Source organism: Haliaeetus albicilla, chromosome 20 (genome assembly GCF_947461875.1).
Source record: "Haliaeetus albicilla chromosome 20, bHalAlb1.1, whole genome shotgun sequence".
Lineage (NCBI taxonomy): Eukaryota > Metazoa > Chordata > Aves > Accipitriformes > Accipitridae > Haliaeetus > Haliaeetus albicilla.
The window spans coordinates 5,185,068-5,211,405 of record NC_091502.1 but is presented as its reverse complement, the minus strand read 5'-3'; the positions used below and the strand labels follow the sequence as shown (position 1 = coordinate 5,211,405).

At 43.9% G+C, this 26,338-nt stretch overlaps 1 protein-coding gene across 8 annotated transcripts in view; it reads left to right on the top strand.

Moving 5' to 3' along the window:
• Positions 1–10,119: 10,119 nt before the first annotated feature.
• Positions 10,120–26,338, top strand: part of PAN3 (poly(A) specific ribonuclease subunit PAN3) — an 82,958-nt gene continuing 66,739 nt past the window's right edge. For 3 of the 8 annotated variants that reach the window (XM_069808083.1, XM_069808080.1, XM_069808078.1), the window contains exons 1-3: positions 10,120–10,868; positions 16,583–16,723; positions 23,712–23,833. In XM_069808083.1, coding sequence (XP_069664184.1) covers positions 10,400–10,868; positions 16,583–16,723; positions 23,712–23,833 — 732 coding nt within the window. In that variant the 5' untranslated portion in view covers positions 10,120–10,399. Of the gene's footprint in view, positions 10,869–11,507; positions 11,545–16,582; positions 16,724–23,711; positions 23,834–26,338 lie in introns of all 8 variants that reach the window. The other 5 variants (XM_069808085.1, XM_069808082.1, XM_069808079.1 and 2 more) reach the window with 3 other exon arrangements.

Here is a 26,338-nt window from a genome sequence, read left to right as displayed (position 1 = left end):
AACTTGCTCTGGAATGTTTGTCAGAGAGGAACTGGTGTATTGCTGGGAGATGGACAGATCCTGCAGGCAGCTGGGTCCCAAGCATTTCTGGGGTTCTCCTTAAAAAGCAGAAATGTGCTGGCCCATCTCCTATTTTCCTGGGTCTCTGCCACAGGAATGTAATGGACACCTGTGTGTTCTGTGAGGGGTTTTTCAACTGTATTGTCCTACAGTTTTTGTGCAACTGGACACACCATAATCTAATCCAGAGCTCATTAGGGCCTGAGTTTGCAGTCGTTGCTCATATAAAATTTCCTCTCATTTGCCAGCCACAGAGAGATCTCAGTCAGCATCTCACAGTGTTATTTCTCTCGGGTGCCATGAAACTGTGGGTAATGCCATGAACAGCTCTTACTAAGAGAGGGTGCAACATAAACAAAGGGAGCAGGAGCAGTTGTTAATGGAAAACTTCCCCTGATGAGAAAGATCACTGAAAGTCTCTCTCCATCACAAAATTACCCAATTTGTAAAACCCCAAACCACTACATACAAGGGCATGTAGTGATAGGACAAGGGGTAATGGCTTGAAACTGAAAGAGGGTAGATTTAGATTAGATATTGGGAAGCGATTCTTTACTGTGAGGGTGGTGAGACACTGGTACAGGTTGCCCAGAGAGGTTGTGGATGCCCCATCCCTGGCAGTGTTCAAGGCCAGGTTGGATGGGGCTTTGAGCAACTTGGTCTGGTGGAAGGTGTCCCTGCCCATGGCAGGGGGGGTGAACTAGATGGTCTTTAAGGTCCCCTCCAACCCAAACTATTCTGTGATTCTATGATTCTACGATAGCGCCTCAGTTCCCAGGCCCCATCCATCCTCCCACCTCATCCACTAATGCAAGGCTAATTGTACGCTAGATAATATTCTCTTTAACCACAAGATCTTGCTTGCGATGACCAGAAAAAGTTAAGAAGATGAGGAACTGGAATAGTGCTTTTAATATATATATAGCTGTATTTACATATATATTGTATTGTATTTTATGTATTGTTTCCTAAAGCTCTTGGGATTACATTCCTTGCTGCTGGGGAACATTTATTTCCAGCAAATAACAAGGGCAAGATGCCTTTTCTTTCCTGCAACTTTTGCAGTTCTGAGCCTATAATTTAAAGACCGACCCGGTGCCTTCAGTCTACAGATATTGTGGAGATTCTCCTCTAGGTGTTATTATAGTTAAGCTTTTCCTTGCTGGTTAAGTGTTGCAGTTCCTGATGATTCTGGTTCATCACATGGATACCGTCTGTCATCTGCACAATTTATTACTACGTCTTATCTCTAGACAACAGATAGATTCTTAAAGGGAACACACGCATTTTTAAGAAATTATATACAATTCATTAAATGCTTAATATTTTTTACATCAAAATTGCTCTTAAAGCATGATCTGCTAGAGAGAGATTTATGGAGCTAGCAGTTCTCAGGATTTCTGCTGTCAGCTCTGCCTCTGATCCTTCAAATCCTAGCTGGTTTGTATGTCCAAAAGCATTTGCTTTTTTTCCCTATAACAGGTAGCCTTACAAGAAGGAACACTGCCTCCCTATATACCTTGCCTTGACTAAATAATATCTCAACAGAAAGAACACCAGTCCTCCTGGAAGATAATCACACCTTCGGGCTCTCATACCTTTTGCTCTCTCTCTGCAGAACTCTCTTAGCTGCACTGAAGTCTATCCCTTGCAGCGGCCTTTGGGCACCATCACATCCCAGATGCTAATCATTTTTATTTACTTTGTAATGCAGCCTGCAAGACTAGCGAAGCTCAGTTAAACACAGAAATCCCTCTTTGACAGGGTTTGCTTAGTAGTAGTATCAGCAGTCATGCAAAGCAGGAGATCATAAAATACTCATTTTCATTTTCACTCCACCTTCTCTTCAAATAGTTCGCGTAGACTTTCAACCATGAATGAATAATGTCTAACAATTGCTCTTTGAAGTAAATATTATTATCCCTGTATACAGAGCTGAAAATGGACTGCATATTGTTAAATAACTTTCCCAGGCATGCATCAGAACTGCGTCAATCAGTAAAAAACACACTCTCTTTTTGTTTCGGTCCTGGATTTTGAATCAGCAAGATCATGTTTGATAGGAGCAAGCCATTTATTTTAGAGCTAGAGAAAAATAGTTTCAGGCATTTGAGATGGAAGCAAATGTTGTTTCCTTTTCTCTTAAGATTAAATGTTGGGATGATTTTCAATAGAGGAAATCAAGCTTTAAAATCCAAAACTCTTCTCTCTAACAAAACAAAGGCACTTTCTAGATATTAGTATCGTGCCTTCTTCTATTTAGATCATTGAACGACAACAACAAAACCTAGTAAGATACAGACGCGTCATTATATTTCACTCTACCAAGATATCTGATTCACATATTATTTAGCTGGGAAATTGCAGATAGATTGTTTAAAGTGATCAGGTCAAGTTAGCATTAACACCAGGAAACACATTTACATCAGGAAAAAGAAAACAAAAAAAATCAGTATATTTAAATACTTTTTGCCTTGAGCATGAAATGTATCAGGTGCAGTGAGAGCAAGACCCAGGCTGGGCTGGGGACAACAAGGGTGACGGGGGGGAGAAGAGCATCCCCAGAAGAGAGAAGACAGGTGGGACAGAAAATAAAAGATGCGGGAGAAAATGAACGGTTAAGAAGACAAAGGAGAAAGGAAGGGAGGATGCGAAGGGATGCAGCGAGACTGGGAAACGGAGAGGACAGGGTCCGAGGGGCGGCGTGAGGAGACCGTACCTGCTAGCCGAACCAGGAGCCAGCCTGCTGCCATGGCTGGTGATGCCCTGCAGTCCCCCGGCCCCAGCGAGTGAAACCCAGCCGTGCAGGTGGTTGCCTTAAGGGCGCACGTCACTGCCCGCAGTGCAACCACTTCTTCAAAAGCGAGGGCCCGAGACCTGAGCCTGAAGGAAACGGCTGCGGGACGGGGAGAAGAGGGCCTCTCTGGGGGTCGAGGAGCGTCTTCCTTCTGTCGGAGGATGCCTCCGTCAAGCCCAGCAGCTGCCTCCGCTCCGGCTGCTCAGTCCTCGCCTGGTTCTTTAGCCCTCCGCTCACACTTCTACAGAAACATGTTTTCTCGGGTAAATTCAGCACAGCTGACTTTTTGCTGTCTCACCTCGATTCTTATTTTCGAAGCAGTCACAGTTTCTGCTTTCACACACTGGCCGCCCGTGTGATTTTCTCCGAGTATCGACGAGGGGAAGAGCGAGCGGCGCTGCCAAGCTGAAGAGCTCAAAAAAAAAATCCAGATGAAGTTTGCGCGGCGCCATGGGAATACCCTGCCTTGTCTGTTGTGGCGAGCCGAGGGAGGTTTCCGGAGTTGGGCGAGCGCTTGGTTTGCTGGTGACAGAGGAGCTGCTGCGGTCACCTCCGAGAGCAGAGGGGGCTGCCACCCACTCAGGGAGCGGGTCTGCAGCACAGGGCTGTGTTTATTCAAGGGGGAACAGGGAACTAGCACTGTCTGCAGGAAGGTTCAAACTGAGCTAACAGCTGCTCTGAAGTCGTTTTGCAGATGAGTTGTCTAGGGGATAAAAATAAAGGCCTCCGGGCTTGCCCTCCAATATGACCCTCGAGGGACATGGGTCCGCCTGCCTGTCCTCGCTCGCTGCCTCCCTCAGAGCGTGGCACTCCATCACCTGCCCCCTCGTTGCCTCCCGGTTGGTGGTGTGTAAAGGGTTGAACTAGCCGGCCAGTGGCTGAAGTTGCTTGCCCCAGCGAGGTCCCCTGATTTGTACCAGGATAGGACACCACAGAGGGGCTCCACGGATCTCCCCAGCTTCCACAGCTGCGCGTTGCAGGCAGAAAGTGAATCCAGTTCTAAGGGATAAGCTGCATCGTATCCCCCAGGACCCCCCAGGATATGCTGGGGGATTTTTATTATTCATTCAGTTGTTATATTTTTACTTACTAGGGACTAAGCATCCACTCTGCAATTGTACAAAACCTGGATAAAAAGAATCCCTAAGCAGAAAAATGCAATGTCAGTGAGGTGTTCTCAGAAAGCTGCCAGAGATGATATCTAGATTTTTTAATTTTTTATTGATACCTGGTATATAGCTTCTTTTGCATTAGGGAAGATTAAATAAACATGTAGATGGAGCAGAACTAGACAGACGTATCATAGGTAAAAGAAGCCACAGAAAATGTCCCAAAGGTAATTGCAGGAGCAATGGGGGAAATGGCATTGAGGCCAGCATTGTTAGCGAAGATGAGCGCATGACCTCTCACAAAACTGCCTTAGAAATACAGACTGAGGCAATAGCATTGTCCTCTGGTGCTGAAGACAAGTTTGTCTGTGATGCAGTGCAAAGGAAGGAGCTGAAATGATAGGAAAAGTAGGGAGGTACGTATTTGCAAGGATGCAAAAACCTGGAAAGGAAGCGTAGGATCCACAGGCCTTAGAGAAATCATTGCAAACAGGGAAATGCCATGCTGGCAACAAGTCTTCCTGGCTGACAGGTTGCCTTTTTGTTTCCACAGCCCTCACTGATACACAGTCCCAGCATGGATGAGGTTGGAAGACACCTATGGAGATTGCCTAGTCCAGCCCCATGTCCAAAGCACAACCAGCTAGCACAGGTTGTCCCAGACCACATCCAGCAGGTTTTTACATATCTCCAAGGATGGAGATTCCACAACTTCTCCAGGCAATCTATTCAGTGCTCGGTCACCCTCCCAGTAAAAAAGTGTTTCCTGATGTTCAGAGGCAACTTCCCGTGTTTCGGTTTGTGCCCATTGCCTCTGGTCCTGTCACTGGGTACCACAGAAAGGAGTCTGGCTCCCCCATCAGATATTTATACACATTGGTAAGATCCCTGCAAGCCTTCTCTTCTCCGGGCTGAACAGTCCCAGCCCTTTCACCCCCTCCTCATATGTCATACCCTTATCATTATGATACCCTTATCATTATGGCTCTTCACTGGCCTCACTCCAGTAAGTCCACGTCTTTCTTGCACTTTCTTGTATCCCTTTCACCACCACACCTACATACAGGTTTTGCCCTCAGAAACCAGGGTGCAGACAGTTTGTGCTTCTGTTCTGAAAGTACCAGACATCTATGCCAAACACTTACTGCTCGTGGGCAGTCAGGTGGCACGGCAATGACCTGTCTGAACACTTACATATATACTAAACCAGTGGATGCCTGTCCTTTGAGCCCTTTGATATAAAATTGGCAAGTGAGCAAAGTGCTTTGTTTTCTCTTCCACCTGATGCACTCAGCACTGGAAGCTGCTGGGATTCCATTGAAAATATTTTGCCTTTTTGTGGTTCAGACAAGGAGAAACTAACACTATCTTGCTTCATCATGAGAATCTGTTGCTGGTGATTCAGCTGATCTGGTATCACAAGTCTTAATGTACATGTCACGTTTTCAGCATAAAAGCTTCTGTGAAAGCTGCCATCAGCTAGGACAGTTCATATCTACTGGATGAAGCCAAAATAAATACATAAAATCTGGCATATTAACTTATTTCTCAAAATGCTGGACTGGGGGTGGAGGGCATTCTACAAACGTGTCATACACATGTATGTGACAGTAAAGCATTCTTCCGAGTGAGTAGGGTTTTTTCCCCCACTGGAGAATGGCTTCAGTTACCAAGTATTTTATCCAAGTTACGTCACATCATGGTTGGCCTTCACTGCAACAGTTAGATAAAGCTAGCTCCAGTGGGAGTAGCCACATGCTAAGAAACTCTCTAGCCGTATGACTGAATTACCAGCACAGTGAAACTAGACTTATATTTTAGTGCTTGTACTAATACGAACTCTAGCTTAGGGCTAGACCTCCCTCCCCCATACATTATTAACACAGGTGTTAGCATACATTATTAGTGTAGGTGTTAGCAGGAACACTTCAGGGTCAACTCCTGACTTGCTACTTGATTTGAATTCAAAATTTCACTGAGTCAGAATGAATTTCTTTTTGCATGTGAATGGGAGTCTGGTTAGGAGCAACATTTGGTTTCTTCCAGAGACTGTTAGTAAAGACAATCGCCTAGTTAGAGACCCACAGGTATTGCCACAGCAGGTTGGTCCATTCAATCCAGTATCCTGACTGCCATCTTAGGCATTCTCAAACACTTCAATGGAAGATTTAAAAACCGCTAGTTTTGTGGAATAATCTCCTCAAGAGCAGCAACTCCCTTAGACTTCAGACAGCAGTTGGTGTATATCCTGAACTATCAGGCTTTATTACTCTTCCTCCATAAAATAAATGAACGAATGCTCAATTCTCATCTAATATGACTCTGGACTCAAATCATACTGACATTTTTGTAAATCTTGCTAACTTTTTTTTCTTAGTGATATACTATAATGATAGACTTTAAAGGCTAAATTCAGATTATGTGAAAACTTTTTTTAGAAGAATTTCCTTTGATCTCTTTCAACAATATTAAGCAAGGCCAGTTTTGTAAGTGGAGATAATATCTCTGAATAGACCAGCTGGTACTGTTGAAAAAAAGAGTGTTCAGGCATTACTTTTTCCAACTACTTGGTTGGTTTAACAAGATTCCTACCTACAAAACTTGCCTTTCCTATGCCTTAAAAAAACCCCAACACAGCTACAATAACTCTATCCCTCAAAAAGTAATGTTATTTATTCGCATTATCAGATGCCAGCTTGCACTTCAGGATCTGTTTCCACATGATCTATTAAACATGTTAATTTTGGGTTGACACAAAGAGAAACTGTCACTCTCAATAGCAGACACGGCTTTCTCAACACTGGTTTGAATGTTAGGGGAGAGCTATTTGGCACTTGCGATCTGATTTGGCTGGAGAAAAGAGCTCTTGGCAGGGCCTTCCTTCCCAAGGATTTCCTTTTTTCTCCCCTCTCTTATTTTTCATCTCATAATGTTTGGTTCTGCCTTTCTGTCAGAGCTTATAAAAACTCTGACACTTGGCTATGGCTGCATGCGTGCATACAGGAGTATTTCCCCATTTCTGGGTCGAAAAGCACACTGCAGTTATGACTTGACTACAAAGTGGGACAAGACCCAGGGGTATCTATCTGTTTCTCCTTTGTCTTACTCCCTGGATCTCATGCAAAGTAAATCTGGTTATGTGCCCAGGAGAGGAACAGCAGCCCTCTCCATATAGGTGCCAGCTTCAATTAACAGGGGACCTAGTTTTGTGAAAAAAAAAAAAAAAAAAAAAAAATTATAACATCATCAATCACTACTCTGCAGGAATGCCCAGTAAATCTCTGTGCACTGCACGAGGCAGCGGGGCAAGTTCAAATGGATAGCGAATGACCAGCAGGACTCCTCAGCGCGCTGGCTGACCAGCAGGAACAGGCAATAAAAATAAAATTCTGGAGGGGAACACGTGGCTATGATTAATGAGAAGGTGTGAGGCTCCCATATGGACACTCAGTAGCTTCAGGTCAGTCTTTAGGCCAAGTGCTTATATATAGTTAACAGAAATGAAAAGACAGGAGAGGTGAGAGCTTGCCAGAGCCACAAAAAGAGGCCCATGCCATCTTGAGCCTCTTCCCATTATTGGCTCTGCTCTGCTGGCCAAGAGAACGTAGAAAAGACGAGGGACACTTCCAAGCTGGTTCGATGCTCAGCGGCTCACTTATACTGGGTGGGGGAGAACCCAAACGCCCTTGGCACCGTACTGCACGTCTCATTGTTATCTGGGCACTCCGGCTGGCAGGATCACGTGCTACTGCCCAGTCTGCTATCTCAGCTCTTCCCGCATCCAGTGGGAATGTTTTCAACCCGAGCTACAGCGTGCAGACAGAAAAAATGTGGGTCGTGTATACACAAGCCCATTTGTGTCCTTGTTCCTAACCTCACTGTGTATATGTAATATTAGACATATGCATAGATCAGCAAAAGAGCTGTGGGAAAAGCAGATTCAGAAGGTTGAAAACACAGGTTAGAATACACTTCAGTGATGGGAGTGGTTACACAATTGAAGTCTTTGCTTGGAAGAATTCATTTCATGTTCAACCAGTTTACCCAGAAATGGTATTACCCTATGTGTATCATGAAATCTCTTGTAAGATAACTTGATACCATTAAATCCACAGTACTAAAGCTCTGGATAAAAGATCCACAGAGCTTCGGAAAGCTCTGGGTGAAAGCTGAAATTTTTCTTCTCCCTTTATTAACATCTTTCTGCGGCTCCTTCCAACCTACTCACACGCACGTATAACTTGTTCACTCACTCTGACCTTGCTGGAGGGAAGGGACGTTTTTCCAGGGGACATCATACCTGGAATAAGGGATGATAAATAGACTGCTGATAACTGGACTTCAGCAGAAGGCGACATTGGGTTCCTCTCTTCCCCCACACCTGGAATTACCTCAAACACAACATCTTCTACCTCCCATTCCCCTCTGGGAACCCATGCACCCCAAAGGCCGCACCTGCCCGAGACCTCTGCCCTGTGCTGGCATCTTCCCAAGGCATGGATGAGCAGGATAAAGGGAGACAAAACAATGCACTCCCACGCTCTCCCTTTCCCCACTGCAGCAGCTGAGGGAAGCGCCACCCGTGGGCACCTGTGTGTAGCTGCAACAGCTCACAGTGGAAGGGAGCCCTTGGTTTCACTCCTCAGAGGTGTAATACTAATGCCAGGGGGCTGAGTAATACAGAACTAAGTAGTGCTGTGGGCACCTCAGCTAAAGCAGCCGGGACCACCTCTGATCCGTGTACTAAAGCAAACCGATTTTGGTGGTCTGAGAAGGCGCAAGTTGGGACTGAAACGTTTCCCATGGTTGGGGCGTGTACGAGGATTCTCTTCCCTGTGGAATCTGCTGCAGTTTGTCTGAGCAAAGATTTTAATGGAGAATCCAACAGGATCTTTCCACCCTTTTGCCTATTTTTCTAAACTTGCAGGAACACGGAACCTGCTGTGAGCTCTTTGCCATAGAGCTGAAAGGAAGCAAAAAGCTGACAATTGTTGGGGAATGACAGAGACATGATACCCTCACCTTGTCTTCTTGGGATGCCAGACTAGAACTGGAGCCCTGACTCTTGTAGCCTTGCACTTCTCTAGTTTTCTGTCCAACCTTTTTTTGCAGAGCAACCACTTTTTTCCTCAGCTGGTTCACAAGCTTGAAGCCACGCTTCTGACTGCCAAACGGTGATCTTGAGATTTCAGCTTAAGGCACGCTCACTTCTTCAAGTCTTTAAAGACTTTATCTATAGAGGAAGAAAGACTTTGACTGGTTCTGATGTGACATTTAAAAGCTCACTCTTTTTTTTTTTCCCCAATTTCTTTTGGCACAAACTGTCAAAGCATCTTGGAGACAGGCCCCGGTTTTCTTTTTGTTTTTTTTGTGAGAGAAGACTACGATAGACAAAAAGTAATCTGAATTCTACAGTAAATGTTTTCTTTACCGAAATAACGTCAAGCGCACTTCAACATATGATGTTTTTTCCACTACATATATGTTATTTCAGTGACTGCACAACAAGCTATGCCAACAATTTGATTGAGGAAAAACAGAAAAAAAAAAAAAATCTCGAGCAGCTTTGCCAGTGAGCCACTGAAAATCCACGGAACAGAGTTCTCCACGCTCAGGGGGAAAACACTTCAAGCACCCCCTTAAAACCGGCAAGGATGCCGGTTTCACTCGCGGAGAGGCAGAATCCCTCAGGCTCCGTTCTCACACGGCGGGCAGGGAAAAGCGAAGGGGCTGCCGTGGTTTTTTTTTTTTAGCAGGAAAGTGGTACATGACCTTTTTTTTTTTTGGGGGGGGGGGGTGGAATCGGTTGAGGCGCCGGTAGGACCGCCGGTCCTTTGACCTCCCCCCTCTCCCTGAGGGGGAAAGGCAAGAGACCCAGCCTGACAGACCGCACCGGAGCCCAAGCGGGAGACCGAGGGGGGGTCAGTCAGTCACCCGCCCCCGCCGTTTAGCCCCTCGGGAGCGGGCGGTACCGCCTTCAGACCGCCGTTCGTCGAGGGGACGGTTAACCCCCACCCGCCCCAAACCCGCCCGGCCCCCGCCTTCCCTCACTACCGGCCCCGATCGCGCCGAACGAACGAAGGGGCGGGCGGGCGGGTTTTCCCCCCTCAGGCGGCCGGCGGCGCTACCCAGCGTGCCCCGCGCCGGCGCAGGCGCGGTCGTGCGGCAGCTCAGGAAGAGGAAAATGGCATAAACAACCCCGAGCGCCGGGACCACTGAGGAGGTGCCGCCGCCCCCGCCGCGGGCCGCGCGGCCCCTTTAAGAGGCGCGGTAGTCGCCCCCCCCCCCCCCCCCCCCCCATCTCCTTCTTCCTCCTTCCTCCTCCTCCCCTTCTTCCGGAGCCGGAGCCCCGGGGTGACGGCGGTTCCCGCGCCCCCTTCCCGCCCTCCTTCCCCATGGTGCCGACCCCGGCGGCGGCGGCGGGGCGGTTGCCATGAACAGCAGCGGCCTGCCCTGCTCGTCGCCTTCACCGGTGGTGGGGCCGCCGCCACCGCCGCCGCCGCCGGTTGGTGTGGCGGGGCCGGCGGCCGGTGGGGCGGGAGGTGGCGGCGGCGGCGGCGCCGTGAAGCTGAAGTTCTGCCGTTACTACGCCAAGGACAAGACCTGCTTCTACGGCGAGGAGTGCCAGTTCCTGCATGAGGAGCCCGGCGCCGCTCCCCCCGCCGGCCCGGGGCCCGCCGCTCCCCTCGGCGGGCTCCCGCTCGGCATCCCCCCGGTCACCGCCGCCGCCGCCGCCGCCGCCGGGCCTGGCTACCCGCCTCACGGGGCCAACCCGGGCCCGGCGGCGGCGGCGGCGGTGGTGGGGCCTAAGAAAGCCGAGCTGGGAACGGGAGGCGGCGGCGGAGGAGGAGGAGGCGGCGGCGGTGGCGGCGGCGGGGGGCTGGATGGCCCGCGGCTGGCGAGTGAGTGCGGCGGGGCGGCCCCCGCGGGTGGGGTGGGGTGGGGTGGCGGGCGGCGCGTTGTTCCTGCTCCCCGACACGCTGTGGTGCTACCGGAAACAAATAACGAGAGCCATGGTGGTGGCGGGGCGGGGGGGTCCCCCGGCCTCCCCTTTCCCCGGCTTCCACCCGGTTTTGGGAGCCGTGGGGGGTCCCGGGTGGGAGAGACGGGGCTGCGCCCGCCGCCCCGGGGCACGTAGAGGGGGCCCCGGTCGGTAGCGATGGGATGGAGGAGCCGGGGGGGGGGGGTGGGAAGGGCATTCCCCCCCACACACACCGACACGGCTGGCGTTGTGGGGGGGCACCCGTGGGTGACTCCAGCGCTAGGCTCGGTGCGGGATCACCGGACCCCCCCCGGCCGCGGTGGGGCCGGGAGGAGGGCGGTAGCGGGGAGGCAGCGCTCTCCGGAGTAGCAGTACCCTTGGACGGGCTCAGTTTCAGCTTGGATGCTGAGTTTCAGCTCTTGGAAGCTTAAAGTTTTCCAGCTGAAAGATTACATTAAAAAAAAACCCCAACCCTAATTTTATAACTAACTATATATAGCTACGGTATCCGCTACCATGAGCAGAAATTGCTTCTGAACTCTTTTTTTCCCCCCCCAAGGCTTCTTCAGCCTTCATACGCAGCCCCTTCTCAAATGGTGAGGGTTCAGATTGCCTGCATGCCCTGCAGAGCGACATTGCTGTTACTGGTTGGTTACGCATCTTCCTAATGTGCGGTCCCATAGTTAGGTGGTGGTTGCAGCAAACCGATTTTTAATAACCGTTCCATCTGTAGGTGAAGCAGCACTTGGCAGCTAGGAAAAGATGCTCTTTCAGAAAAGTCTTGCCCCTTTAAATCGGTATATTAAGCTTGGTTGCGTTATTGATTTCTGTCATAAATCTGGCATTTGTTTACATTAAATGACTTGACTACTAAATGGTCACGACCATATTTTTTTCTGAAGTTGAGATGTAACCATGCTGAACATCCTGTATGTAGCTTTTTAGTGCTCGATGTGCGCTTCAGGAACCTGCAACTGCTATTTTGCCAGGTGTGCCACTGAGCAGTTTTATCTCTGTAGTTGGTAGCTTGTCAGTGTCTTACATTAACACAGTACTTTCATGTCTGCCATTCCAGGAGGAGCCTATAATATAAAATTGCTTAATGCTTTCTATTAAAAGACACTATTTGCAGATTTTGATCAGTTTTTCAAACTTCAGTTGTCAAGCTGGGGTCTTTCTTGCCTGCCTTTTTTTTTTTTTATAGGTAGAAATGTCTTGGAGAGATTAAGCAGCAATAAGTCAATCGTTTTTCATTTTTCTTTTGAACAGAGCCGGGCACGAAATACACTTTTTTTCCTATGCAAAAGGAAATCACTAAAATCTATTGAACCAGGGGATTCAGGCTTGGGGAGAGGGTGCATAATTTGGCTTGGCAGTAAAAGCTCCTGTGTGAAGGCTGCTCTTGTAAGAAAGAGTTCCAAAATTTGCCCAAGCCCTAAGTCTAAGAAGAAACCCTCAGAATTTCGGAGTGCTCAGAGGTTGATACTGCTGAACAGTTAAATGATTTGGAGAAGTTGCTTCTACTGAATGTGTCAGAGGTTTAAAACTATGTAGACCTCTCTGCAGTTGCACCCATTGTGAGGAGTGAGGGCACCAAGAATGGACAAACCCACTCCGGTATTACCAGTGATTGCCTGCTGGGAAAGCCACCTCACTTGAAGTTACAGGAGGCAAAAGCTTGGACTGATAGAAGATGATCTTAAGGAGACTAACTAGGAAAAAAGAGTAAGGAAAGGAAGGAGAGAAAAATTAAAGTTGAAGAGCCAGGGAGTGGGCCCAGTTTCTCTTCTAGGCTGCTTTTCTTCAGGATGCATTTGTGAAACGAATAAGGAGAATACTTGTTCAAAATCTGGAGTTGATCTGTATAGGTACTGACAAGCTTATATCTAAAATCCTTACCTTGTTGATGACCCATGGTGTTAACAGTATGATTTCCAAATGGAAGGAATGAAAGTTTTATTTTTATGGATGTAGGAAGTAATACACAAAGTTGTGTTAAATAATAAAGTTCTGAGGTTAAGAACATGAAATTGGGAATTGCCAAAAATCACCTGCCTGTACAGCCTCATCGGCTGTCTTGCCCAATTCAAAAGTATTCGGTGGTCTTTAGTTACATGGCTGGGGCTGTCACCCTCCCTTCTTCCTTCCTCACTGGACCCCAGCCTCATTCAGTGCACAGAGCAGATAATGCTCATTGACTAATTAACTGTGTAGTCCTATTTATTGTTAAAAGTGGGTCAGTGCCTCATTCTAACATGTGTGTTACTCTAATCCTGCTTTGAGTACAGGATTATTAATTTACTTATAGGTTTTTCTGTGGTAATCACAAAGGCTCCCCAAATACTGAACTTATTTTCACAACGTAGGTGATAGGAACATGGAGTGATGAGAAGATGAACAGTGAAAATACAAGAAATACTCCAGTGCAGAAGTATTTCAGTATGAGGGTATGAAGTGGAATGAGCAGGTGACCTCCTCAGAGCTAACCAGGAGAAGTTTCTTGCGCTGTGTGTGGTTAAGCTATTCTGTGTCATAGATGTTTTGGATACTAACATCTGACAGGGATTCCAAAAGTGATCAGATATTCTTGGAAGCAAACTCTGCTTGAGCTTATTAAATGTGAAAAAAATCATCTCTGAATCAGGCTCCTCTTCCCCTACATATGGCTGAGAGCTTGCTGGGAAATCCTGCTTTATCCTTGCCTCACGCTTATGCTTTTGTCCACATAACCTGCTGCTGTCCAGCCTCAGAGATGAGGTAGTGGGCTAAATGTGGGTTTGGCCTGACTGTGTGGCTTTTTCTGTTCTTGGGGAACGAGACTGACCATGCCGATGAGCTTTGCTCGCTCTCAGAAGATAGCACTGCTGGCCCCCACCCCCCAACTACTTGACAATTGGAGCACATGTGTTCAAAGCACCATTTCTACTTCTCTCCCCCCGAGCTGTGAGTGCTCGGCCTTCGGCGTGGTTCACCTTCCGTATGTAAGGTGGCCTGCTGACTGTCTACAAATTAGGAAACGTAGTTGGTATTACCTGTCTAAAAGTTTGATTAAAAAAAAAAAAAAAATCCTTTTCACATAGGACCCCTGTGACAAAAAAAGGGAAGAAAAAACAGAAAAAACTTTCCTCTGGATTTGTTAGCTGCCAGAATCTGCACATGGTGCTTTTCTAATAGATGTATGTCCCACATGTCGGCCCAGTGAGCCGTGGTGGCAGCAGTACCGAATCTGAGAAGAGGTGGGGAAGGGACTTGCTTGGCATTGAGGGGCAAGGATAGGATTGATTAGTAGGGTTTTAAGGAACAGCCCAGGGAAAGATGGGTGGGGGTGTCATAATAGCATGAAAAGTTTCTCCTCTTGTATCTGCTCTCTGTTCTCTCTGGCACTTTCCAACTTCTGGAAGCAGCAAGCCGGCAGCCTGCTTTGCTGCACGCCGCTGCCTCGTTCCTAGGGCACTGTCCCTTCTTGATGCTGCGTGAGGGAGGGTCTGGAGAAAAATGTCATTGTGGTATTAAAGTGTATCTTGTCTATACGCAAGTTGGACAAGGTAAAGTTGCAGTTGCATTTGTTAGCTTTTGAGTAGTTTAACAGGTATAATACTCTTTTGCGTGTAGACCTCATGTTACGCATTAATAGATACGAGCTGAGGTACGGCTCTAAACATTTGCTAACTTCCACCCCGCTTTTTGCCATAAAGTACACGATACGCAGCGCTCGCTCTTTCCTCTTCTCTTCGATTCCTATAAACGTGACCAAAACACAGAGGCGCCGAGCGAAGGAGCTCCGGGTGCTGTGCGGACCCCGCGGCGGTGAGTGGGTGCTGCTGTCCGCCCAGCTGCCGGCGGAGGAGCTGGCCACCGCAGCAGTGCTGCTGCTGCTGCCCGAGATCCCCATGCCAGAGGTTAGCTCACCCTCTCCTCGTGAGATGTTTTCATCTGGTTCTCTACCAGAAGGCCTTTCTCAAAGTCCTCCTAGGAAATCTGTAGTCGAAATATAGGCCTGTGTTTCCACGAGGTGCCCGCAATACTTCCCCGAGCAGCCTCCCTCTGCGTTTCTCCACGGCTGCTGAGAAAGCCTGTCTGTGAATAGACTTTCTTGCCAGCCCGTGAGGAGGTGGAAAGGGGCGTCAAGGCTTGGGTTGCGTTGGGTTAACTGATTAAAAGCATCGTGGCCGTTTTCGCAGCCCGCCACCTGTCTATAAATTTATGCGGCCAGTAGTAGCAGTAGTGGATAGTGGCCACCGCCATAGCCACTCTGTATGCAGTCACTTGGGCGGTTAGCTTAGTGAGCATTACAGCTTAGGTTTTGTGAAATCCATAAATACGCTAGGCTTAGAGTGGAAAGACCTATACACTTGTATATTTTCTGCTTTTTAAAAGGTGTTTAAGTCTTTACCAGTCCATTCCTTTGTAAACAAAATGAAGCAGTGGATGCAGAAAAAAAAAGAAAAGATAAGCTATTCAGCAAAACAGATACTGAAGGTAATCTGTTGGATTACACTTCTTAATGCAATGAAACAATGATCAGGATTATTCTAAATATGGATTTTTCTTATTGTTGGTAGCATCTCAGTATTTACAGCTTGAAGTATTTAGAAACAGACGTCTCCAACTTTTAAATATAAGTATAGTTCTGGTATGTCACATACTGGTCGCTTTTCCCTGGGTTTGTTTCTTCTTCGCTTGTATACAGAAGATAGGTATTATAGTAAAGGTGTATGGTTGAGAATGCTTTTTCCAAACCTGTTTGTACTTCTTGCAAGTGATGATGTATTAGTTGTTGTATACCTCTGTTTTTTCTTTTTGGAGAGATGTTTCCCTGTTTAATTTCCCTGATGCCTTTTCCAGGAGTTGATAGATGATACAATTTTCATCTTGTTTTGCTCTGAATATTTTTAAGAAATGAGGAGGCAATTCCAAGAATTGAAGAGACATTTGGGATGTTTGGAGACGGTTAGAGACAATTGAGAATTGAAGACTAAAACCAGTAGCCAGTTAGAGATGCGTGGGAGAAAATGAAAATTACTGATTTCACTTAATCACTTTTTGTCTCCTATGTTAACTCCAGAAATCGGGAGATTATAGACATGGATTTTCTTTTCACTTTTATGTGTTTCATGTGCAAAATGAATTAGGGAGGAAAATTATTGGGGGGAGCTAAGGAAGAAGAAAGGAGGGAAGGAAAAATTTCTCAATCTGCAAAGTTATATGGGATTTTGAGGGGCGGTTTTAGCATATGAAACTTTAAAAAAAATACACTATTAATTGGCTTTGAAACTGATTATATCTGTTTATATACTTTGTGGGTTTTCCTTACTGTATGGGAAATCATTCAAAGTCCAAATATTCCACAGGAATTACAGATACCTGAGAAGTACTGGTGATTATTTGTTTCTGGTAGTACCCACCCTGTGTTGGGTATTGAAGAATGTAAAGAAAGCACCATTACTGTTGTAATTGTTTTTCTGCTTCAAAGGCAGAGATGAAAAGGAGTGTGTGTGGGGGATAGTTACATTATGTGAGCAAACTCTATATGCTATATCTTACTAATGCGAAGTTTTGATAATGTTTCTTAAGATACAGAGCATCCCCATTTAGTTTCTATTTAGCAGGTGTTAGATAACTGATTTTTTGTAGGTATCACTGTAGGAGTGGGCCTTCAGGAAGGATTTGAGTGCCCAGAAAATAGTGACCTTGGGGACCAGCTCAGAAAGAGTTCCATGTGTAAGGAACCACCTAGAAGCAAATTTAGACTGCTGCGGGAAAAGTGGACAAATGGTAAGTGAGGGTGGGGTGATAAACACAGGCAGAAGCACTTCTGTGGAACCTCAAAAGCAGAAAAAATAATCTTGGTTGTGAGGCAGCTGATGAAAAGGGGGTCAGTGGAGGGATTTAGGTAGTAAGCTGATGTGGCTGATGTTTTCCTGATCTGTTGCTTTCTAGTAAACATGTCATGCATTACACCACCAGAAAAATGGTGTGGTGAATCCCTGTGTGTTGGAGATGAGTTCAAATAGATCACTCTGTGTGTGTGTGCACCTTTGTGTTCATTCCATAAGTCTTTCAGGAGTTAAAGTTCTGATTATGTGATTGTTTTGTTTGATCTTCAGAGGTGTTTTGTGCTTAGAACTTATTTGTATTTTTTAATTTGCTTCCTAACAGCCTTTTTACTCCTGACCTTTTTATTTTAATTTGAGAATAAGGATTTAGGAACAAAGTACAGATATACGAAAGTGAGAGTAGAGACGTGCATTGTACAAGTTGCTGTCAGGTTGGTTATGTGATATGTAATTTCTGTAGTCTGTGGGTAGACTCCCTCAACTTCAGTTGGTCTAATGCTGATGCAACTGGCAGGAAGACCTTTCCTTTCTTTTATGCGTTCTCCCCCACTGCTGTGAAGAACACTCTGTTCAGGTTATCTGCACACATTTCATACAACTATTTATATAAAAAAAAGTTGAGTTTTAGGTATAGGGAGGCTATTAAAAACAAAAGCTTAAACATGTATGCTTTGAAAAATTTGATGCAGTTTATTGAATAATTTGATGCAATATATTAGGAGTTGTGAAAGCTTTTGGAGAGGGTTAGCTCTGAAAGCTATGATATTAAGTAATTGCATTACTTTGAATTGCTGTTTCTGATAACAGAGTAGTTCTGATGACTCTTTTGAAAAAGTATAAATTTTAATTTGTATTATCACTGTGCTTTTGGACTTGGTCCATGATGAGGAGTCCTGCTGCTCTAGAGTCTGTACTGAGATTTTTACAGAGCAAAAGGATGGCACCTATCCTTTTCCCCAGTCTTTATCGGATGCTTCTATGATATGTGAGAAATTAAAAAAAAAAAAAAAGACAGCCCAGGTTTTAATATTATGGTAAAGATTGCTGTTTTCCTTTGCTTGCCCATGAATATCTCATCGCCTAGTGGGAGTGTTTGTAAATAAGGCAGCGTTTCCCAAACTGTTTTGCTTCCTGTCTGCCTTTCAGCCAACTTGGTTCGTTTGTGCTGTCTGCCCTCCAACTGCACTCTCCGTCACGGCATCCTAAGCCAGGCGTGTGCTTTTACTTTTGCCTCTCGTGCCTGGGGGTGTAGTTCACTTTCTTTGTCTGTTGTCTCTATTTCACTGATTCCTAGCCTGCGTTTCAAAAACATTGCATTAAATGAGAGAGGCATAAAACCTCCCGAGAATCCACTTTCCCTAACAAGTTGCAACAGTAGTGGACTGTAGGGAAAGTAACACTGAGATGCACATACTAGTATGTGTAGTGCTTATGAACTGTTAACAGAGGCGTACAAGTGAGGTTAGCACCACAGGCGCATGATTCTTCCCGATACAAACATGTCAGTACAAAACAAAGTGGGACAAGCATAAGCTCCTCTGATACCTCGGTGCTTCTAGGAGACTGAAAGGACACAAGTCTTAAATGACTTGCCATAGATAGGCTTTGTATAAAAGTTTTATTGTTCTTGTCTCAATATTAGGTTAGCTATCTCCATGTAAAATTCCACTGGAGATATGGCACTGTAGTTTTTACTGCTTTATATTTAGCTGAGATAACACCTGGTCCTTTGTATGCACATGTATGCATTGGACCTATGATTCAGTTTACCAGGCTGTGTTGAGGTGACGAGTGCCTGCGCTGTTGCAGTGCTGGGAGTTTAAATCAAGATTACCCTCTCTATAAACTTTTTTTCCCAGCATAAAAATAATTGTAGTACAATTCTTAAGCAGTGATAATAGCAGAATGAATGATTTCAATCCATGTTTTATTACCTCGCCAGAAATCTTTAAATTGTTGTTTTGAAAAATATGTCAACAAAAATCTGTTGTGATCTTACTTTATTTAGCCCATTCATTTTTGGGGCAATATGTCACATTACTGTAAAGGATGCTTTTTAATATTAAGAACAGTTTCTGAGATGATCAGTGCTGATACTAAGTTCATAAAAGAAGCACTACGGGATATTACAGTGTTTGTTTACTGGTTAGTAAAATGTTAGAATGAAAATAGCAGAAACACCATCTTTTCAGATAGTGTTAGTATTAGTATTCAGATAGTGCTAGCGTTAGACAAGAAAACCAACCAAACCCCACCAGTTCTGTTGCAACACGTGTATTGAGTTTATCACAGTAGTACTCAAGCACTTAAGCTGTGATGAGATTCTTTGTTCCTGAAAAATGTCTTTGTAACAAGTAAGGCAAAAATAACTTATCTGTTTTCTTTTTCCTCTTTGGTGCCTGCATCTGACGGGAAGCCTACTTTCTGCTAAAATTCTGTGGGAGAAGAATTATATAAGAAGATATTTATTTTTAATTGCAGTTGTCACATTAAGCTGCAGTGTTACTCACCAAGCAAGAAATTATTAGATAATGCGCATATAAAAAGTAGAAAACATCTTCTGAATTTCTCAAGATGTTTTATTTAATTTCTTTCCAGAATTGCCAGGATGTAACTTCTGGCTTTAATATTGATGGAATTTAGAAATTTCTTCTTGTTTTTACATGTGTGCTTACATAACATGTTAGCCTTTTTCTCCCCACTGGATTCCTAGTTGTTCCCTTGCACGTCCATCTTTTCTTCTCAGACCTGCCTAGTCAACCGTTCTACTTTTATAAGGAAGTTGTTGCTTCTCTCCAAGGAAGAGCCTGTTGAAAATATGTACAACTTCAATGCATGGATAGTGCTGTTACACAACAGAAAGGCATGTTCCTTTGACAAAAATAGCCAGTTCAAGACTTTTCTTAAAATTGTCTAAACTTGCTTACCTAAAGTTATAATTAATGCTTTAAAAGAGAAAAGACACAAACCTCAGAAGAAGTTTTTTATTTGTCATTCTAAGAGCTCTGTGGGCAGAGTATTTGAAAGTGTGTGCTCATAATTGTTATATAGTAAAGATCTGGATAGACAAATCGAATGCAGGGTCTGATGTGAATTAGTAACACATGAGCATAAAAACTTCATAAGGACTAAGAGCTTCTCTTTCCAGTTTAGATGCCTTTTTTTTTTAATACCACACTGCTTGTTTGGTGAAGTGTGCCCACTTCCGAAGATCTTCTCCTATGGATTGCTTATGATAAATCACTTTTTTTTCATGCTCTGAACTACCGTGGTCTTCCAGAAGCAAGTGAGAATTTATGGTTTGTCAAATGTTTGGCAGAAGGAGGATAAAAGCCTTCTACTTCTCATGGAGAAGGACAGGTGCCAAATACAGTAAAACTGCCTTGGCTGTTTAGGTGTTTGCTGAGCTTTCATCACTGTAACAGCTGAATGTCCCTTCTTTGAGCAGAAATGGAGTATGTAGTGAACACTCTTTTGGTTCTATAGGCAAGGCAGGAATTACTTTTTTTTTCTTTGTACCTATGTAAGCTGCATCTTTTTTGTTAGTCTTAATTTTCTTGCTTGCTACTATAGGGAAGTTGGTTTAAGGAAGCTATTGCTGAGTTTTCTTTTGAAGGCAATAGTTATACTTACCACTTCCAGAGAATTCTGTTCTAAATATGAGCTACTGCCAAGAAAACTGCCCTCTACTCCACTGAGCTTTCTTCTGATGGTTTTCTTTCGATTGTTCCTGCGGAATATGTTTTCTTGTGGTCTTGGTCCCTCAGCTAGAGGTGTGTTTCTAGACTGTTTGGAAGAGGACAACAGAAAGCCTCATAGTTGAAAGCCATCTTGAAATTGCTGTGGGACCCGTAGAATTGAGCGGTATGAAGGTGGATCAGCACTGCAGTATAGCAGTTTGTAGTAACGGCACAAGGAGGCTGATCGGTATGGCCAAACCATTGCACTTCAGTATAGAGATGGTCTTCATACAGCTAGATGAAAGAAAACATTCTGGAGTAGCTTTTGCTATCTGGAGTACCCAGTTAGATATCAGTGTGCCAATAGAAAGCCTAAATCGTAGCTTTGAGCAGCTTCAAGTGGCTTGGATAGGCTTGCGTAGCAAATACCAGCAGTAGAAAGGCAGCAGCATCAAAGATCAACTTTGTAATTCCCAGCAGTGTCTTTAGCCTTGCTCAGCTCACGTTGCTGCCCGAAGCCTGCTCCTGCTTGCAGCTAGAGCCGCCTGGTGCTGAGGATGCTTCAGCCGGACTGGGAGCAGAGCATCTGGTGCTGTATTTGTGCCTTAGCAAGGCTACCTGCACCCGCTCCAGTGCTTGCTTTGGATAATGGGTGACTGCGGCCGTACCAGCGGGCTGGAGTTACGGGAGGTCAGCTCTGGGGTTCCTTCATACCCGGGGGGCTCTTGACATGCCTGGCTGCTGAATGTGGCAAAACTTGCAAGCTTTCACTTGCCTCTTTCTAATTTTAAGGATATTGTGCATTAACTGTATGTGTCCAACAGAGAAATGAAGAAGGTATGTGGGTTCTCAGGTTGACTCTAGCGTAGCGAGGAGCAGCGGGAGAAGCAGAAAGAATCGGCTGTTTCTTAATTCTTCAACAGAGGCTGAAGGATTTGTAAAGCTGATGGTGTAATCTGAGGGAGTTGCTTGCTAGTTTGTTAAAAATTGGATAGAATCTGGAGTTTCTGACAGAAGCATAAGATGAAATAGCAGATATACTGCTGAAATTATATAGTGTACCTTGAAATGACGGTTGTGCCTGGAAATTAAACAGTTTTTCTTGGTCTTTTACAGTCAAGATGTAGCACAAGAACTGCAGCAGTTTTTGATAATGGCTGAAATGCAGGCAGAGAAAGCTATACTGGAAATGCATTTTTAAAATAAATAAAAAACCACAATGTAAACCCTGAGTAATTTATGGGCAAACTAGACTGAAACTACTCATAATTAAACATGGATTTGATATTGTTTTGTTTTCTTGTATGAATGAGTCCTCGTGTTTTTCAGTGAAAATGATTGTGTTAAAATGCTAACCTTCCCAGTGCGAGTTAGGGACTGACTGTAGCAGGTAAGATGAGACAGTAATTGGTGTTACTGCAGACATTAGTATTTTCCCTGATACAGTAGTTCAACCATAAAATACTTCTGCTAGGCTTTTGAATCTAAATTTCCCAAATGAAGACAAAAGAGGGACAGATGCTTAAAAGACAAATCAAAAAAGCTTTTTGTCTTTTTTAGGGCTGTGGCAAGAGGACTTCTGAAGTTTCTATGTGGCTGCTCTTTGAAATTATGAAGGAGGATCTAGGGCATGGATAGTGGAGGGAGTTTTATTTTCCTGTTCTCTTAACTAATTTTTAAAGCTTAGAAAAAAAATGTTGCAATTCATTAGTAATTAGCGTCTTTAAAGTTCCTTAGGTGTCTTCCTCAAACCTGCAGAGTATACAAATAATGTTGTAGATTTGGCAGCAATACTTTAAGAATCTTCTCCACTTGCCAAGCCGGTATGTATTGCCACTGCGGATTTCAGTTTATTTGATCTCTCTCACATCCAGCTCTCTGTCTGAGGTGCTGTTGGTGTTACCGCTAGTTGGCTAGTTCGTACCGCTCCGGTCTCAGGGAGCGCAGCTGGGCAGCGTTTCCATCTGTCTAGCATGGGTGCTGTTAGTCATTCCCCTCTTCCAGCCCTTCCTATGATTTCATCTGGCTGTGCTTCTTTTGCTGTTTCCTGTGCCTACAGCATGGAAATGGCTCACCAGCTTATGTAGCCTCTTCTGGAGGGAAAATTCCCATTCTGGTGAAGTTTGAGGGGTTATAATCTGCATTCCTTTAGCTCTGCCGCAAAGTTGCGTTTTATTTCCTTTGAGGATTAGGATCAGGAAGTTGTTTCCAGGTGTCACGGGCTGGCTGCGAGTCCTCCCAAAGTTCAAGTCGGATAGTTTGGTACAGGATGTTCTTCTGAGTTGGATGTGTGCCTTCTTACCTTGGAGCTACCAAGTACTCATGCCTGTTGGCTTGCAGTGGCCTGGCCATACTGATTACTGTCTTTATAATTTGCTGTGGGTGTTTTTGCAGAAGCTTAATTTGAGCTGCAGCTTGTGTACCATTGTAAACGCTTTTTTTGTTATCGAAGTAATACCTGCTTGAGTGTTTTGTGTTCATTATGACTGCTTCTTGTTGCGCTCTGCAGTTTCATAGTATTGAATTCATTTATTTGTGGTTAAAGTACTGTACTTGTATGTCAAGGCCCTTGTTTCTAGACAGAGGATTAATTTCTTAGATCCTTCACGCTTGCAGTCTAAAAGATTTTTTCAGCCACATTTCACAAAATTGTTGCCACTTTATGAAGTATGAGGTAATGAAAATAGTCTTATGCTCTGAATGAAGCTTTTAAAATGTTTGTGCTCTGCGTGAAAGAACTTGAGGTATTTTTAAATGTACGTTTTCTGTGTGTTACCCTTTAAAAGAACCAGTACATCCAGTTAAAAACTGTACTCAACAGGTATATTTCCGAGATGGGTATGCGAGAATATAGGTTTTCTTAAAATAAGCTTGCCTTCTAGGTTTTTTTAGTTGCTTTGTTTTCTTTCTGATATGATTACTTTCCTTGTTATTCTTGTTTCTAAAGTTCAAACTCCTCATCGGTTCTGTCAAAGCTTTTCAGTTTTCTGCTTCTTTCTGCATTTGTGCTGTAACTTCATGCTGCATATGCTGCCATTTAGCAATCTCTTTCATAAAGTTTCTTTTTCATTCTGTGCACTAATACATTTTTAGTTGTTTTGCTGAGAAGATAGGTTTGAAATACGGTATTACCAACCTTTTCCTATTCTACCCCCCCTGCCAAAGAAAATATGTGAGAGATATTAGCAAATAAACCCATGGTAAACTAAGTTTTTTTTCTGAAACATTTTTCTTTTCTTCTTTTAGTTCCCGGAATAGATGGCGGTGGGTTAGCTGATGCTAGTCTCACAGATTCCTACTTTAGCACCAGCTTCATTGGCGTTAATGGCTTTGGAAGTCCCGCTGAAACAAAGTATCCCATGATGCAGGTAATAGCAGTGAATTGTATAGTGTTTTATTAGTTCTGGCTGGCCTTAACACCAAGAAGGGAAAACTGTTGAAGAGGCAGGAAAAATGGAGCCTTCTGATATGTGTCATCTGGTAGGATATACAGAGTATATACTTGCTTTATTCTTGCAAATAGAAATGGAACAATATTATTGCTTTAAAAATAGTCTGGTTTTATTGGTACTTACCTGAGCTGTTGCATTGGGCTTTGCCACATACATTAACTCTGTGTTCCTAGATTTCTCTTTAGGCTCATAGCTAATTTTGATAGCCGTTTACTAAACATATAAAAATTAGATTTTGAAACATTTCAAAGATCAAAAGTCACTGAAGCAAAATGTGAACTGTCAAACCTGTAAATTATTAGGCAAAAAATTCAGAATTTGTAAACTCAGTCTCTGGTGGCGTTCAGTGATGTTGAATTCTCATTTAAATATTCTTAAATGTGTTCTTGTATTTATAGTGTTCTGTAGATGTTGGCATAGGAGCTCCCATGAGGTGGAATTTATTGTGTAGCTAGTATTATGCAAAATTTACAGCAAAAGGCTGTCCTATTTAAAACCTGAATGAGTATCTACTGAATTAAAACATGAAGTACTACAATATCTCCCTCAAATTGTTAATGCTTTTTAAAAGCTGAGAAGAAGATGGTCTCTCTCTGTACTCAAAGGTTTAACAAACCAGTTTCTGGTCAATGAAAGAGAGCACAAGTTAAACAGTTCGCACTGAGTCCTGACAATGACTCTCTTCTTTTATATCAAGGAAACTCTTCTTATGAGCTTACTTTGATCTCAATTGTGGCTGTATTATGGATTGAAAAATAACTTAGCAAAAGGTGGGAAATAATTAGGTCTGTTGCCTTTTTTCTTCTTTTTTTTTTTTTTTACTGCATGTTTTTAAGAAGCCTGGATTTTCTCCTTCAACAGAATTGCTAAAGTATGAAAATGTTTATTACTGACAGTGATGCATGATTTAAAAAGAAAAACTTTAACCTCTGATCCTGAAGTGTACTGCTGAAGCTGGAAGTTGCAAATTTTGGTATCACTGAGATCAATAATTTTATCCTTTTCGTGCAAAGTCATTATGTTTTGTATCCTTAAGCTGTATTCTACAGCAACACTGGTGTCTTTCATTATAACTGTTTCCTCTAGAAAGGCAATAAGGCATGCATCTAACATGAACGCTCATAGGATTTTTAAGTACTTTACTAATGCCTGTGAGATTACAGTCAAGGCATTGTGTTTCTCTTTGGGAAAAGAGAAGAAATTGATGTGCCTCTTACCCATTGGAGGCTAAGGAAAATTACTACTGAAGAAGGATTTCATTAGTGTTGAGAAGGTGCTTACAGGCATTAAACTACAGTTTAAAAAGCATTCTTATATTGATTTTTTTTTCTTTTGAATCATGTAATTTAAGGTCTTGTTTGCATAGGTAAAGATGGTAACGCTGTCTGTTTTGATTGTGTGTCAGCTTCTAAATTAAGTCCATACAGACAAAGATTAGCCACTTGGAATGCAGTTTTCCATGTCATTCAGCCCTTTGGAGAACAAGGCGAGGGAAAAGACTTAGTGACTTTTGCTTTAAATAATACTAACGCTTTATGGTTTGGAACAGAGACTTTAAATCTGATAGATTGGTAGTTGTGTCAAGGATATACCTTTTGCACTCTCTGAAAATTTGCCCAGATTTTTGTCACTTGATTAAGCCTTTGCAAAACTGGTTTATATAGACCCACTGGAGACTTCCTTGATGTTAGATAATTTCCCAAAGATGTAGTCTGCATTGGCATGTTCCAGCTTGAGTACATTCTCACAGTTACAGCTCTGGCCTAATCTAGGCCTTGCCTGAACTCTGAGCAGGAATGCTGATCTGCTTCGTTTCCCTCTTTCCTTCCACTTCAGACTGAAGCAACATGGAAGTGGATCTGTATTTAATGAAAAAGAGAGCTGCATCGGTGTTAATTGGAACAGAGGTGTATATAAGGGAAAAGAGACTTACGCTGTGGGCTTAGAGAAACTGAGCTGAAGATAAGTGAGTAAGGCACTAGGAAAGACTGAGCAAAGGGGCTGAAGCTGAGAGGAGACGTTAGTGGGACACTCACAGAATGGGGACTGGAATTGCACAAGTGAAATACACAGAAATTGGGCCAAAGAAAACAAGTTGGCATAATGCGAAGTTGGGGCAAAGTAGGGTGGAGAAAGCAAATCCATGTGCCTATTTCTCTCCAGGTCCTTGAATCAAACTAAAGGTACTGCAAATTTAATGTTCTGCCATCGATGAAACGTCAGAAGTTTTCTGTAAAATATCTCATTAGCTCTCAGTTTTGCTTTTGCAGTTGAAAACATCAGTTCCATCTATGAGTGACTTAGTCATCTCTGGTGGATATGCGCTGTTCACAAATAGATGCATCAGTGATGCAATGTGGGGAAACTTTTTCAGTTTGTTTTTTGAAACTGGGAAATTGCACAAACATGCAAATAAACACA